This window comes from Tasmannia lanceolata, unplaced genomic scaffold (genome assembly GCF_043159265.1).
Source record: "Tasmannia lanceolata isolate RefF3 unplaced genomic scaffold, GAP_Taslan_0.1 ptg000015l, whole genome shotgun sequence".
NCBI lineage: Eukaryota > Viridiplantae > Streptophyta > Magnoliopsida > Canellales > Winteraceae > Tasmannia > Tasmannia lanceolata.
Window position 1 is genome coordinate 49923166 of NW_027518692.1, and position 15449 is coordinate 49938614.

A 15449-nucleotide genomic window follows, 5' to 3' on the forward strand; every position below is an offset into this window, starting at 1 on the left:
ACGAGTGTGCTTTTAACATGTGTGTGTCAATAGACATTCATAGCAAATTGCAAGTTAATCCACACCAAAAAGCCTAGCCTAGCCTAGCCTAGCCGAATAGGAGCTTAGAGAATTCTCCTACAAAATCTCTTCCCGTGCAAAGGCTCGATTTGTTTTGCACGCGTGAAAACTGGTTGTGCAAGGGCATTAAGCCAACCTATGGACTTTCCATTTCTGTATTTAGTTAGGAGCATTATCATTTACCTCGCATGCAGTGCATCTAAGACGCGTGCATGTTCATATCTTTGCTCTTATCTGCTCCTCCTCTGCAAGTTATGTGTACGAGAGTGGTGTATCTTTTGAGATTTGTTGTTGATTTTCTTTCCTTTTCTGTCTCATTTTCTTTCCTTTTTTGTATCATTTACCCTCTCTGTTGATTGTTTTCCTTTTCTGTCTCATTTACCCACTATGCTGATTTTTTCCTTTTTTGTCTGAGTTACCCTCTCTTCTATTTTTTTTTCCTTTTTTGTTCCATTTAACCCCCAATGGGTGAGTTTGGATTGAATCAGAACAGACATTGCATTCCTTTCCTATTCCAATTCTCTTATGAAAAGGAATCTCTATTCCAATTCTGATGTTTGAGTAAGCATCAAAATTTATCGGAATCACGGGGTGAAATACCTTTTCCCCACATTTTTCCTTTTTTTCCAATAATTTATCTTCTTTTTTACCTGATGAAATCGCTCTCAAGATCACGCCTCTACCCTAAAAGTTTAATATTGAAGTTACAAGCAAAAAAATAATAATCAAAGCCCCAAGGTCTTGATTTGACGATTTGATCGATGACGAATAGGCATCAAGCAAAACAATGCCCACAGATTTTTTTTTTAGGAAAAACTACTAGAAACCCCTACATTAAACATATTTACATTAATCCCCAGATGTTTCTTAGTTAGTCTTAACCACTTTACCGATTTTACCATTAATTATAGATTAATGGGATTTGCCAGCCAATTTCACGGAAAGCCATTTCACGGTTGGCTTTTTCATGCGAGAACAACCACCTCAACCATGAATTAAATGAATATGACAAAATCAGCCAAAAAGTCCGCATGGGTTGCTATTCTCACATGCAAAAGCCAGCCGCAAAATGGTTTTTCGCGAAATTGGCTTGCAAATCCCTAAGATGAATTTTCCTTTTGGTTAGAAGATTAAGGATAGAAATAGACAAATCCTTAAAATCTCTCCTTCCATTGAAAGGAAACCAAACAAAAAAGACAAAAAATAGGTTTAGTATATGTTATTTATTGATAAATCTACTGAGTGAAAAAAGACTTTAGGAAATTGTGTATTGCTATGTTAACCATCTAATCAAAAGTTAATTAATCTAAAATTAAAGAAGGAATTTGTGTATTGTTATTTTGAATCATCTAAACAAATAACGTTATCTAGAATTGAGTAAATTTGGTAAAGAAAAAAATTAAAAGTTATTATAGACACAAGTTGGCGATACTGGTAATTATGGTGTATCTATGACTGAAAAGGTGTTGATGTACTTCACATTTGAAGGAATGAAGTGACCTGATTGTCACGTACAATGAAGCGGGTGTCCCAAGGGATGAAAAGGGGCGCATTTATCATTTCCCATAAAAAATAATAAGTATTAATAAAAGGGAAGGACAAAAATAGTATGAATAGTAATACTATGAATTTCCACCAAATACAAAATTGGAAAGTACAGATAAGCTCTTGAAAATGAAATGAAATAAATCAGTTCACGATATTAAATCTAATCCAGCAGTAATTTGCTACAAATGCTAAATTACTTGAAAGAATATCTTACGTTTCTGGGAGCTTAATATTTTGAAGCATTCTGGACGCTCGAACCGACATAGGTATGCTCCTTCGATAAAAGTTTGTTGCTTGGTCTTCCAATTTCCATGACTCAGGCGATCAAAAGAACCTTTCCCCGATTTTTCGAAGCCCTTAAGCCATCACCCTACTTCATCAAAGAAAGTGTGGCGCCAATGTTTTTGTTCTGCGGTGGGACATGAATCAGCTTCATTCGGTGGTTTCAAGCTCCATAGCTCTCGATTTAAGGGTGTGATTTTGTCTGGAAGAGCAAATTTTATGCTGGATCGACTGTTGAATATGATAGACGAGATCATATTCTTGGATTTTAGTGGCGGTGAAGGAGGCGAGGGATTTGTTTTAGATTCCACGGAAAGAGAGGGAGCGAGACTTTCGATAAAATGTTATTTGGGTAGGATATGTGAGAGAGAGAGAGAGGTGGAAATAAATCCATTTTCAGCAGGTGACAGACAAGCGAGGTGGAAATGTTGAGAAAAGGCATTTCCATTTTTTACTTCTATTGTTTTTTTTTTTCTCTTGTATTCTTCATTTCTAAATTCTAGAGGAACATGTGGTCAAATTTTTAATATGTCCAACATCATTGGTTAATTGTTCCTAAGGATAATCATGTATGAAAGTCATCAAATAGAGGACTTAGAAAAGGACGGTCAAGATCCAAGTTCATTAGAAAAGGTGGGCAATGCTATCAGTGTAGAATTTGGCCAATTAAATAAACAATATCTAAAATATATTGATTATTGTTCCGTCTAAAATGCTGCTCCGGCGCACTCGTCCAGTGCAGCCTTGTGTGTGTGTGGAGCATGTGATGTGTGTGTGCAGGATTGCCTGCCTCTCTCGAGGTAGGAAATTGAAAACTCAATTTGAGGGCTGCGAAGACCGAAATGTTTCCGTCCCCTAGGGTTGGATTTCAGGCGATTTAGAAGAAGAGGAGAATGACGCTTCTTGCTTGGGTTCCTATGCCTTTTCACAGATGGAAATGACATTTTAGGTGCAAGACGCGACGCTAGATGTGGGGATGCCGATACACGCTGAATGTAAACGACACGTGTAGAATGTGAACGACTCTTAGGGCCGGCAAACCGTCCGAGTTAGACTAAATAACAAAACAACACAAACAAAACGCTAGTGCGATGGATAAGTTAATTAAAGAGACAAACTCACATGGGAAGATGAAATCATGGCTCCCTTAATCCGAGAGAAACTACAACTACGAAAGTAAAAGTACAAAGTGCTGAAAAGTAAAGATAGAATGCTAATACATATTTGTATTTGGTTCAGGACCTCTTTCTTGGAGACAAACGCCTCCTTATGTAGCTTTATTCGAGTAACCGTTCCTCATTAGATTGTGACAACCGATTGTGAGCCACAGTCCGATCATTGGACTCATTTTTTAGTCTAATGATCGGTTTGGGGGCTCACAATCGGTTGTCACAGTCTAAAAGGAAGAGGCCCAAGCATCACGGATATTTTGATCTTTTTGCAAGGTAGTTTTTATCTTTTCACAAATAAGGACATTTTGATATTTTCATGTGTAAAAATAATCTTCAATGCTTATTTTTGTCACAAATTGATCACATAAATGTGATGACTTCATTTGTAAATTGTCAAAATATAAGACTGGTTTTGCAAATAAAGCAAAGAAGAATTCTTTTGCAAAAGCTACTATAAAAAAGATGGAAGTTGATATATTTGTTCCCCCACTTTTTTTAACTGAGACAGCCTCGGCTAGTGTAAAAGCCTAGTCATAAATAACCCGAAGAGGGCAGTATAAAGTATAAACTATAAAGTAAAATAAAAAAAACGAAGAGGAATGCGGTGAGCGTGGATCGAACACGCGACCTTCAGATCTTCAGTCTGACGCTCTCCCAACTGAGCTATCCCCGCTTCATGAAACAACTCCTTTTTTATATAATAAAGTCTAGTCTCTCTACCGTGCTAATAAAAACACCAACTCCCTCCTCTTTCCGTCTCCTCTCAGTTCATCAGATTCAAAAAAACCCTAATCTCCTTCTACTTCCAGAGAAAATAAAAAAAAATTCCCCGATCAACCTCAAATGGCAACCACCGATCTCCTCCCATCACAAAAGCCTAAACCCCGTCCAAAACGTTTCTTCAAGAACCAAATCCCTGACTCAATAACCCAAAACCCTTCCCTCAACTCAGCAATCTCCCTCCTCCCATCAAACTACAACTTCGAAATCCACAAATCCGTCTTTCGAATCCAATCCTCAAACGCCAAACGTGTAGCCCTTCAATTCCCCGAAGGCCTCCTCATGTACTCCCTAATCATCTGCGACATCTTCGAAACCTTCGCCTCCGTCTCGGAATGCTTCGTCCTCGGCGACGTCACCTACGGCGCTTGCTGCGTCGATGATTTCTCCGCCAAAGCCCTAAATTGTGATCTCCTCATTCATTATGGTCATAGTTGTTTGATCCCAATTGATTTTACAAAAATCCCCTCTTTATATGTTTTTGTCGAAATTCGAATCGATGTTGATCATTTAGTGGACACAATTAAGTGGAATTTTGGTGAGGAGAAGATTTGTCTGGCGGGAACAATTCAATTTTCGAGTGCGATTCGAGCGGCGAAGCCTGCGTTAGAGGAATTAGGGTTTGAGGTTGTGATTCCCCAGTCGAAACCGTTGTCGGGTGGGGAAATTCTTGGGTGCACGGCGCCGAGTATAGTTAAGGGTTTGGTTGATGTGGTTGTTTTTGTGGCGGATGGGAGATTTCATCTTGAGGCGTTTATGATTGCGAATCCGGGGATTAGGGCTTTTAGGTATGATCCTTATCTTAGGGTTTTGTTTTTGGAGGAGTATGATCATAAGGGGATGAAAGAGGGGAGGAAGAATGCGATTTTGAGAGCGAAGGAGGCGAAGTGTTGGGGGATTGTTATGGGGACGTTGGGACGGCAGGGGAATCCGAGGATTTTGGATCGATTGCAGAAGAGGATGAGGGAGAAGGGTCTTGATTGGACGGTTGTTTTGATGTCGGAACTTTCGCCTGCGAGGATTTCGCTGTTTGGGGATTCGATTGATGCTTGGATTCAGATTGCTTGTCCGCGGCTTTCGATTGATTGGGGGGAGGCTTTTGGGAAGCCATTGTTAACGCCGTTTGAGGCGGAGATTGCTCTTGGGTTTCTTAGGGGTTGGTGGGAGAAAGAGATTAAAATGGAAGTGAATTCGAAATGTGGGGATATGGGAGTGAATGATGGATTGGATTGCAAGAAGGGTTCTTGTTGTAATTGTAATCATATCGAGGGGAGAAATGTTGGTGAAGCTATGTCAGATTCTACCACGGATTATCCTATGGATTATTATGCTCAGGATGGCGGAGAATGGAATTGCTCTTATGCCAAGAAATCATCTGCCTCTAATAGAAAGCCTCAGCCTCAGACGGGTAATGGCATAATTTCGTAACTGATTATTCTATTCCTCTAGATTGTAATTTGTCTTACTTTGATCTTTTCCTTCATGGTTTATTTATGCTCTGGATACAGTTTGAGTTTCTTCTGGTTTATACGAGATGTAATTATAAATGCTAACCATATAAATGCTTCCCAGAATGCTGGGAATTTTGTACGTGCATTGAAGTAATAAATAAATGGAGAAAAAGCAAAGAGGGTTTTAAATATAACGTCCATATCTCTTCTTTCTAAATATTTGAGGTGCAGTTTCCCATTACTCTAAACGTTTGCTCTCTCTTACATGCATGAATTGTGAAATTTTTTTTTTTTGAACAACTGAAAGAAGAAGATTAGCTGCAAGATGGGTTTTATCTGAAATCTAGGTATCCACTTCATTTTGGTGTTGTGTTGTGTCCATAAGAGTGTCTTAATTCAGCTAGTGACAGAGCTGCCTTCTAATGAGATTTCAGCTATGATTTGGCCGACACTTTGAATTTCTTGTTGACACACATGCCGTGTCGTGTCCGCCCGTGTCTACACGTGTCGACACTCCTTTAGACACTTTTAAATGTACTGCTTAAGTGTTAGTAACTTTATATGTGTACGTGTATGAGTGTGCCACTATTTCTAGATTTTTAAGGGTTTCCATGTCAGATACCTCGTATCCGTGTCAAAACTTGGCACAAGAATCCGTATCCACAAATCATGATTATATGTACTTTCTATTTTAGCCGTGTCTCCGTTTCTAAATTTTGGGAGTTTGCTGTGTTCGACACTTTGTGTCCGTGTCCACAAATCATAGGATTTCAGCTATTGCATTGCTCAGAAAGAACTGAACTTTTAGATTCTTTGATACATCATCTTTATAGGTAACAGCCAGGGCTGTGAACTTGGTGCTTTTGATTGTCTGTACTCTCATCTTCAGTATGGGGATTTTAGAACTAGAATCTGAACTTAAAGCAAGCTGACTTGGAACAGCATGTGGGGAACAAACAGATATTTATTATAAGCATCAAAATACAACTTCTCTCTGCTGACACTGGAACTGTTGTTACAATCTTGGCCATATAAAGATTTATCATAATTGATGTAGATCATGTGTCCATTATAGAAGTAGCAACGGCTTATAGTTTCCTAGCATATTCATGTTATCATGGGATTTGTTAAACATAAGAACAGCGTGCGTGCCTTACTAATGAGGTGCTCATGCGATGCCCTATCATGTAATGGTTTTTCAACAAGCAAGTGACTTCCAATACTAAAAAGGGAACAATATAATAGGGGCATGAGAGGCCTGACGACGTTTAGGGGTCTGCCTGACTACTTACATGGGGGCGCGGGGGGGCATCCCCTGGAAAGTTTACATTTGTCTGTTGACCGCTCATTAGCATAGGATTAGCTTGTATTTTTCTTTTGCTAATCATGTAGGGAAGCTTAGGTATTTGTGATTTATCCCATTTTGTCATTTAGACTTTGAATTTGAAATTGAAATTTGGGAATTTTTGGTAGCTAGAATTGGATCTAGCAACTTTCTTTTGGAGGGAAAGTTTTCCCTTGGAAAAGTTCATCCCAAGGAAGAGGACCGGTTGAGCTGTTAGATCAAGCTCCACTTTCCCTTCTCTATCTCTACCTTGATTTTCAAGGATTCCTTCTTTCATTATTGATTTTGGCATCTCCTTGCCAAAATCATCTTCATCTCATTCCATAAATTTCATCAAAAGATGCAAGAATCAAGAGTGCCTCTGGATCCTGCAAGTTTGGAGATAATTACTGAAAGTTTCAAGAAACTCCTTGTTTAAATTTTTGGAGCTCAAAGACGAGCAGATTTAATGAACTGAATTGTCCAAGCAAGTCCTTGGATGTTATGTGGGACTTGGGAGCAATCAAGAGTGCCACTGGATCGTGCAGGTTTGGAGATAATTACTGAAAATTTCAAGAAATTCCATGTTGTTTAAAATTTTGGAGCTCAAAGACGAGCAGATTTAATGAGATTTAATGAACCGAACTGTCCAAGCATGTCCTTGGATGTTATGTGTGACCTGGGAGCTTTATGCAAATTCGTCATTGAGAATTTACTTTGGAAATTGAATTCCTGTAAGCGATGTTTCTCAACTTGATCTACCTTCCAAAAAAAAAAAAACTTTATCTGCCTTCATTAAACTCCTTGAAAATGCTAAAGAATGGTGAGAAATTCCTTGAGAACAAGGCCAGGCTTAGCAAGTTGTAACCTAGACAATTAAGGGTCCTGTTCAGATCAAATTTCCTTCCATTATTAGAATTAGAAATAGCACTGAGTGTTTTCATTATACAACTACAAGAATTCCATTTCTTTTGTTTGAAATTTCTTAAGAAGAGAGTGGTGAGAACCGATCAACACCAAAGCTCATCTATTAGATTCCACTCCATTGTCTCAGTATCTACTGCTTGCAACGATTTTTGTTTAGAGAAGCTCAGTTTGCACTTAATTGCACTCATTCAAAGGAATCGAGCCATGGTGCAAAAAAAATAGCAGGATGCTGCCAGGGCCTGGCTTGCCATTACATCATGTGAATTCAGTGGTCATAGGCGATTCTCTTGGGTTGAATTTATCTTGCATGTTTGATGGATGATATATTGCATGTGAAGGCATCTGCTCTTTACATTTCCTGAGAGTTAGGTGGCTTGGATCTGATGTTGTTGTATCCAATCTACTGACCCGAGCAGAGAAAGAAATCCCTTGCTCTGATATGCAACTACAGGATTCGGCTGCCTAGATCTGTCCAAAGAAAAAAAGAAGCCTTAACCTTCATTAAATTCAGTCACTTTCAATGCATGGTGCTCTCGGTTTTGCTTTGAAAAGAATGGTGCTTCATTCCATTGTGGCAAATGATCTGTTCTTCTCAATCTTTATAACACACGAATTGAAATCCTATTTCTTAGTCTAGCAAATAGGACCTGTATATGTTACATGGCAGGAATGTTACATGGCTTATGTTCAAGCACACATACAAATTGTTGGTATCCATATGTGGGCTTTTGGTTTGACCTAATCCTCTTTGCTTTCCTTTCCTTTCAAAAACTCAGTCACTTCCAATTCTACTCACAGGATCTATTACAAACATCTAGCATTGCTTGTCTTGAGCTGATAACAGTGAAGGGCTTGTACCTGTGAGTAGAATTGAATGATTTTACTCATGTTGGGAAGATATAATTAAAGAACAGGATGAAATGTTTGATTTGATGAAAGCCTCCTCGGCCACCTTCATGCATGTGCGTCGCTCCGCTAATGAGGTGGCAGATAGCCTTGCTAAATCTGGGGTTTCCTCCAGTCTTTGGCTCTTTATGACTGTCTTCTCCCCTGATTATCCCTTGTTTGTATTTGTTTTTGTTTGTTCTGGCTATCTTTGTACTGACCGCCTCGGTCTCTGTTGTTGTTCTTAATAAAATTGGCTTCCACTTTCAAAAAAGTAAATCATAAAGACAGGATTGGCCATAGTAGGATTCGACAATTACTTGCTATTGATGCATAAATTCTGATCCACTGGTTCTTTATTACAACAGTTCATTTGCATGTCAAATGGATGCAATTATAAATTCCATTCCCTCGGGAATTAAGAATTTATTGCAGCTTAACTTTGATCATGGTTCGCACTTGCACGATTAAGTTTGCTTGAAGGAGTCTGTTTTCCATCAGCCACTAGACTGCATTCATCTGCCCCCACCGAGGTTTTAAATTTCACTAGCCTTGGCCGAAACTGAAATTTCGGCCGAAATTGGGGAAAAAAGGAATTATATTATTATGCCGAAATTGCGGAAAAATAGTAAATTTGTGAAAAAAGTTCATTTTCCCGAAATTTGGGATATTTCCGAAATTTCCGGTTCTTGTGATTTCGGTTTCGGTCCTAACCGAAATCTGAAATTTCGGCCTAAATTTAAAACCTTGGCCTTCACAGGGGGCCTTCTATCTGATTAGCTCTGTTAGGAAGGTGCCTTACTACTTGAACTGTATAATAGGGGCGTGCGATGGGGGCGATAATAGGGCGTGATAGGGGGGGCTTTGAACTTGAATTGAAAGTAGACCGACAGATTCTATGAAACATTATGGTACTACTTGATGCTCTTTCAAGCTAGAGTTTCCTTGTTACTGAATTCTGATTTTAAAGGCTTATGTTGGACATAAATGTATCCTCATGGATGGGATATAGGCGGCCCAGTGCACGAGGCTCCCACTGTTGCGGAGTCTGGGGAGGGCATAAATGTATCCTCATGGGATATCTGATATCAAAATAGGATCTTTCTGTTGATAGTCTCCGGGTCGTCGGATTCTATGAAACATTATGTCATACTTGAGGCTCTTCCAACCTAGACTACCCTTGTTGCTGAATTCTGAATTCAAAGGCTTATTTTGGACAAAAATGAATCTGCCTGGGGTATCTGATTCCGAAAGAGGAGCTTTCTGTTGATCTTCTTCGGGTCGACAGATTTTATGTAACATTATGTACTACTTGAGGCTCTTTAAAGCTAGAGTTTCTTGTTATTGAACTCTGAATTCAAAGGCTTATGTTGGACAGAAATGGATCTGCATGGTATATCTGATACCAAAAGAGGAGCTTTCTGTTGATCTTCTTTGGTCCAGATGTACTGAATTGATGGTCAAAAGCCCTTCAAGATTTACAGTGCCTCAAAACCAGTCAAATTCAGTGTGGAATGGTATATTTACCAATATCAACTGTATTGACTGAGTATTCTCACAAGTTAGGTCTTGCCAGAAGCTCATGTTTCCCATTTCAAATGGAGGTAAAATCATAATGTAGATTCTGGCCACATTTGTTGGCCCATCAAATGTGAGAAAGTTCGTCGCAGGCAAAGCTATAGAAATTGATCATATCTTCTTGGAGAAAAACCACAGAGGTCGTGAGAGATCCATATCAGAAGCAAGAGGATAATGAAATATCAGGTGAAAATGGAGATGGCTATGCCTAGACTGTTGGACCCCCTTGCCCAACAGGGCCAAAAGGTTGAAACTTGCAATTATTACTTTCTCAAAAAAAAAAAAAAAAAAAAGAAAGATATGAAATTCTGCTATTGCCAACCTCCCACAAAAAATCCAGTCATAAATCACAAATGATCTTCCACTTTTTTCCTCCTTTAAAATAAAAATAAAAATTCTTCCTCTTTTTTTTTCCAATTTTTATTGATTCAAGATGTGGCTTTGACGTGGACTGAAACGATGGACTGTCTACATTATATCTGACCCAGGCTACTTAACTGGTCAAGTGACTCCGAAATCTTTGTTTAAAATGTTTAACAAGTTCAAACTCTGTAGTTCTGTAAGCAATGGAGTTTTAATCCGAATAACTTCAAGGGGAATGATACCCCCCCCCCCCCCCCCACACACACACACACACACACCGGTTTCTGTGGGAATGGTTCTCTGCTTGAGGATAAATTCACCCCCTTTAACGTTTTTTCTTTGCCACTGAAACTTAATTGATAACATTAAGGAGAGAGAGAGAGAGAGAGAGAGAGAGAGAGAGAGAGAGAGAGAGAGAGAGAGAGAGAGAGAGAGAGAGAGGATTTTGTCCGTCAGAGGGGGAAAAATATCATTTCCCTAATTTCAATCATGGTCAGAAACTGAATTAATTCTAGGCTATTCAGCAATTTAGATTCCCAGATTTCTACATATAAGGAATGCAATTCTGAAAGGCCTGGTTATGGTGAAGTCCCAATTTGTCTCAAAAGCATATGAAAGTATCAACCCAGCAACGTTGGTGTGACTGTTTATTTGTTGATCTATTAAAAAACAGCATTCTAGAACATTGCTCATGCACTTCTGACCAAGGTTTGCTTTGTTTGCTCAATGTCATGTTCAATTCTGAATCTGTAAGCCACAATTAGATCACAATGTCCTCGTGATAATCCGACAAAAGTAGCAAGAAAAAGAAGAACAGAAAAAGACCTTCATGTTCTTCAATAAAGATACGCCCGTGTGAAGGTTGTCCCAAATTGCTCTTCGAATATTATATTTTCATGTTGTTTACAACTCCCATTTTGCCTCTCGACGGTCGTTCCTTCTATTTTGTTAAAAAAAAGGCTTCTCATTCTAGTCCGAGTCGCTCCGAAGAATCCCACTATTTACTCGCAAAAAGAGCGAAAAGAAGGAAACAAATTTGCAGGCCGGGGTTGCAAACTAGATTTTCGAGTTTTTTGCTTTTCTTGTTGATGCAGGAGCATCCCCTGGAAAGTTCACATCGGCCCATTGACTGCTCATTAGCATAATGTTAGCTTATGTTTCCATTGCTAATGAAGGTAGGGTAGATTAGGCTTTTTATATTTACATTGCTATATTTTTTCTTTGAACTGGTAATGGGCTGCTATATAAAGCCCCATTTCCCTCTCATTTTCCGTTTTTGTTGATTTCATTTGGAACTTTTGAAAATTGGAATTAGGAACTTTGGTGGGAGTGTTCTCTAGGAAGACTTCTTGAAGTTTTTTCATTTAAGAGCAAGGATTTGGTAAGCTTGGGGTTCCAGCTTATTCTCTTGATCTGTAAGTTTACATATGTAAGAATGGTTGCATCCCCTTGCTTGGCCACAACCAGTTTATATAAAATCAGCCAAGTGCATAGGTGAGTCTAGCATTTTCTGCCATGCTTTACAGCAGCTCTTGAAGTGTCATCAATGTGGCACCAGTGTACTTCCAATTTCATCACTAATGGTGAGTACTTTAAACATAAAACTTTTCATCTTAATTTTGCAATAGAATCGAAGGCAAACTAGCATTTTGAGGTGAAATTCAGCAAATGACATTCTTGCTGTTTCCAAGCCTGAGAACTTCTCAGAAACGTTTGGATCTCTGTATTTCTGTAAGAGACGTTCTTTTAACCATCGAGATTGTGTAAATCGTGGAAATATTAGAAGTTTTCGTAGACTCCTTTGTTTTTCTATTAACCTAAATGTGGCTGATCGAAATTGATAGCCAGAAAGGGGATTTAGATGCATGTTATCAGATCTGCACAAGAACAGTGCTATCATGATTTAAATTCATCCCTACATTTTCTGAGTTATTCAAGCTCAGATCTAATAGAATTAAGAGGAAAAAGTTTCAAATCTGCTTGTATTGTGTATGCAGAGTTTCAAGCGTTATCTATACAAGCTTCTGCAGAAAATGTGTGTGCAAAACGTGAGTTGTTTTAATTACCAGTTGTCTCTTGAATGTTTGAAAGGCACTCAAATGCTTTTTAATTAGGATCGTTAGCAAGACTTGGGAAGGACAAGAATCTGTTTCTATCTTGGATTACAAAGGTAATGAATTGCATCTTGGATTACAAAGGCTTCGTGGATTACAAAGGTAATGAATTGCATTAGATTTTGCATTAGGTTCTGTCATGGTTGCATATAATTGTGCCATAGCACTATTGTTGGCTCTGTTTGAAGATGTTTTCATAGGGTGGAACCAAGCAGAATTGTGTCTTCTTTTCTGTCAGCTGTACTTAAAGAGCCAAGTTTTTGGTGAGGGTTGAACATACTCATGGTCCTAGGTTCATTGAAGACTTTAGTAGCTTTTGAATCCCAAACCATTCAGTTTGGAAAGTTGGTGAAACTGAGTTTAGAGACTCCCTTTACTTGTGAGAATCGCCATACTGTTGATGTTGAATATATCTTTGCGGTTCTGATCTAGGCAATTCTTTAGGCTTCGTTTGGTTGCACAAAAGCTCGGCAGCCTCCTGAATTTGGATTGGATTTGGCATTCCATTCCATGTTTGGTTGCTAAAATAGCATTGGACTCGCTTGGATGTCTCCCATGTAATCAAATAAATCAACTGCATGCGAATTACTCAAAACACAGGCCAATTTTACCATACAAATGAGTTTGAGCTTTAGTATGGTTCCTGATTGCAAAATTGAGCACAAGAACTGTCCGATTGAACATCAAGAAGATGAATGCGCCAAATTGCCCAATTTTTACATACATGGAGCGGAGATTCCGAATCTTTTCCACAAAATTAAGTAAATCAACCGTGTGCATGTCTTCGACTTATCGGGATGGGTCCCATCAATTAGTCTATTAGGAAGTTCAGCTTCCAAACTCTCCATGAAACTAATTGGGAACGGTTATCTTTTCTGAAATAGCCAAATCCCACTAATTGGGGCTCTACTCGAGAGAAATTTTACATATTGTCTAGGCAATTTCTCAAAAGCCATTTCGCAGCTCACTTTTGCAGAGAAAACACCCACCTCCTAGTAGATATTGTCTTATTCATTTAATTCATATTAGGTGGGTGTTCTCTCCTGCAAAAGTGAGCAGCAAAATAGTTCTTTGACAATCCCTTTTCATACACATACAAGTAGTGAAATAGGGTCTTGAAATGCAAGGAAGATTAAAAAAAAGGCTCTTGATATTGGTGCTACCGTGTTTTGGTAATTGCACTAACTTACCTAGTCTTTTCTTCTTAATGGACTTTTTAGGGCTTTGTGGGAGTTGTAATAACCTCTGAAAGCTTGTTAAATAATAAAATACAAGTCGAGTTAGTGCAATTATCAAAATATGGTAGTGTAAATATCAATAGAGATAAAAAATTATAGAGGATGCTAGATTCACGGGTGCGCTTGCAAGAAAGGGGGTAAATGGTGCTCCCATGGTTGAGGGTAATTTTCTGTGCCATCTTAAATGGAATTTGACCCATGGGGCGCCCTGTATCCTTTTTTTGCAAGAGTGCTTGTGAGTCTAGCATTCCTCAAAATTATATATAGTTCATAAATTTTTAAATTATACACTGAAGCTCAGTGTATAAACCCCGACTACATACAATCAATGAACATGATGCTCACTGATTGGATTTTCCCAACCATCCGACGAGCTGCTTCTTCTCCACTGTCCACAAATGTCACGGCGAGGATTTGACGGCCCAATATCATTGAATTGGTGAACTCTGGCCATCGATTGGATGGTCTGGATTAATTGAAGCTGATATACCAAGTTTCAGTGTATATTATAAAACCCAGGGCAATGTTTTATGGAGATTTTATACTGCCCCGATCGGGCACATACACCGGGGGGCATCCACCATTGATACTCTTTTTTTTTTCCCCCCCTGATGACGTAGGGTGTCCCCACCCCACTTTGTAGAGTGCGACTAATTCCCTTCGGATGCGCGCAATCACCCGTAAACCACGCGCATCGGGCAAGCCCAGAGGTATTCGAACTCTCGTATCTGGGGAGCATACCCAAGACTTTAAGCCAAAGAGCCACACCTGTATGGGTTCGCCCTTGATACTTGATCCAACAGCAGCTCACTTTTTCAACTTTTTAAGGTGTTTCAACTTTTCAAGGTGTATCTGTTGGATCAAATATCAAGTCAGATGCACCGCTAGTGTATGTGCCTGTAGGGCCCACTTTGTAGGGTGATCCTAACCGTTCATTCAACTTAAATAGGCTGTACCTTCTAAATCATCTAAATCTGTAGAGGGACTGCACATTATAGAAACCTCTGTAGATCACGAGTGTTATGATCATCCTATGCATGTGATTTACAGGTTAGAGCCTATTTATTCTGCGGCCCAACAAAAAATAACTGTTTGGATCATCCTACCTTGGGGTGCAACTCGGGTCAGGTTGAGGCCAATCCGAACCCGATTCAAGGTACCATTTACTCAATCCGAACCCGGTCCGACCCGAATTCCAATCCAATGAGGTTCAACCCGACCTGAGTTCCAAACCGACCCAGCGTGAGTTATTAAGCTTGCTAAAAACTAATAATAATGATAATAATAATAATAACAATAATGAAGATAAATGGTATTTGAGCTCAGGCTTGGATAGGTTATCTGAGCTAGAGTCTCTAAATAGGATGGGTGCCTATGTTGTTTGGGTTATGTTAGATATTGGTTGTATAGGACCTAACATGATAGGGTCTTCCTAAGAAATCATCTCTATAGGATCATGGTAAGCGTTGATTTGTGGAGGTTTAAAATGGACGGCTAGAAAATGGGTCCATTTTGTGCCTGTACAGATCGAATGGTTAGGATGATTGTATGGAGATGGTTTCTTAGGAACACCGGTTATGGAATTAATGGGTTGGATGAGTCAAACAACATGGTAGATGGTGTGTTTATAGTGGCTAGCTCAGATACCGCCCCCTAATAATAATAATACACTTTTCTCATAAGAGGAAAGTGTTCTTGCACTGCAGCACATGGAGTTCTCTGTTCTG

At 39.1% G+C, this 15449-nt stretch overlaps 1 protein-coding gene and 1 non-coding gene across 2 annotated transcripts; one reads left to right on the forward strand and one right to left on the reverse strand.

Annotated features, from left to right (window-relative positions):
* Positions 1-3662: 3662 nt before the first annotated feature.
* On the reverse strand, positions 3663-3735 carry TRNAF-GAA (transfer RNA phenylalanine (anticodon GAA)). The gene has a single exon. It is a non-coding gene; the product is annotated as a tRNA-Phe (tRNA).
* Positions 3736-3798: 63 nt separating this feature from the next.
* On the forward strand, positions 3799-5487 carry LOC143845869 (diphthamide synthesis DPH2 family protein). Its single transcript, XM_077354276.1, has one exon. It carries the CDS (start codon positions 3906-3908, stop codon positions 5268-5270), a length of 1365 nt encoding a protein of 454 aa, XP_077210391.1. The 5' UTR covers positions 3799-3905; the 3' UTR covers positions 5271-5487.
* The last annotated feature ends 9962 nt before the right edge of the window (positions 5488-15449 follow it).

Coding starts and splice junctions, on each gene's coding strand:
- LOC143845869 (XM_077354276.1), top strand. CDS start 3,906: ATGGCAACCACCGATCTCCTCCCATCACAAAAGCCTAAACCCCGTCCA.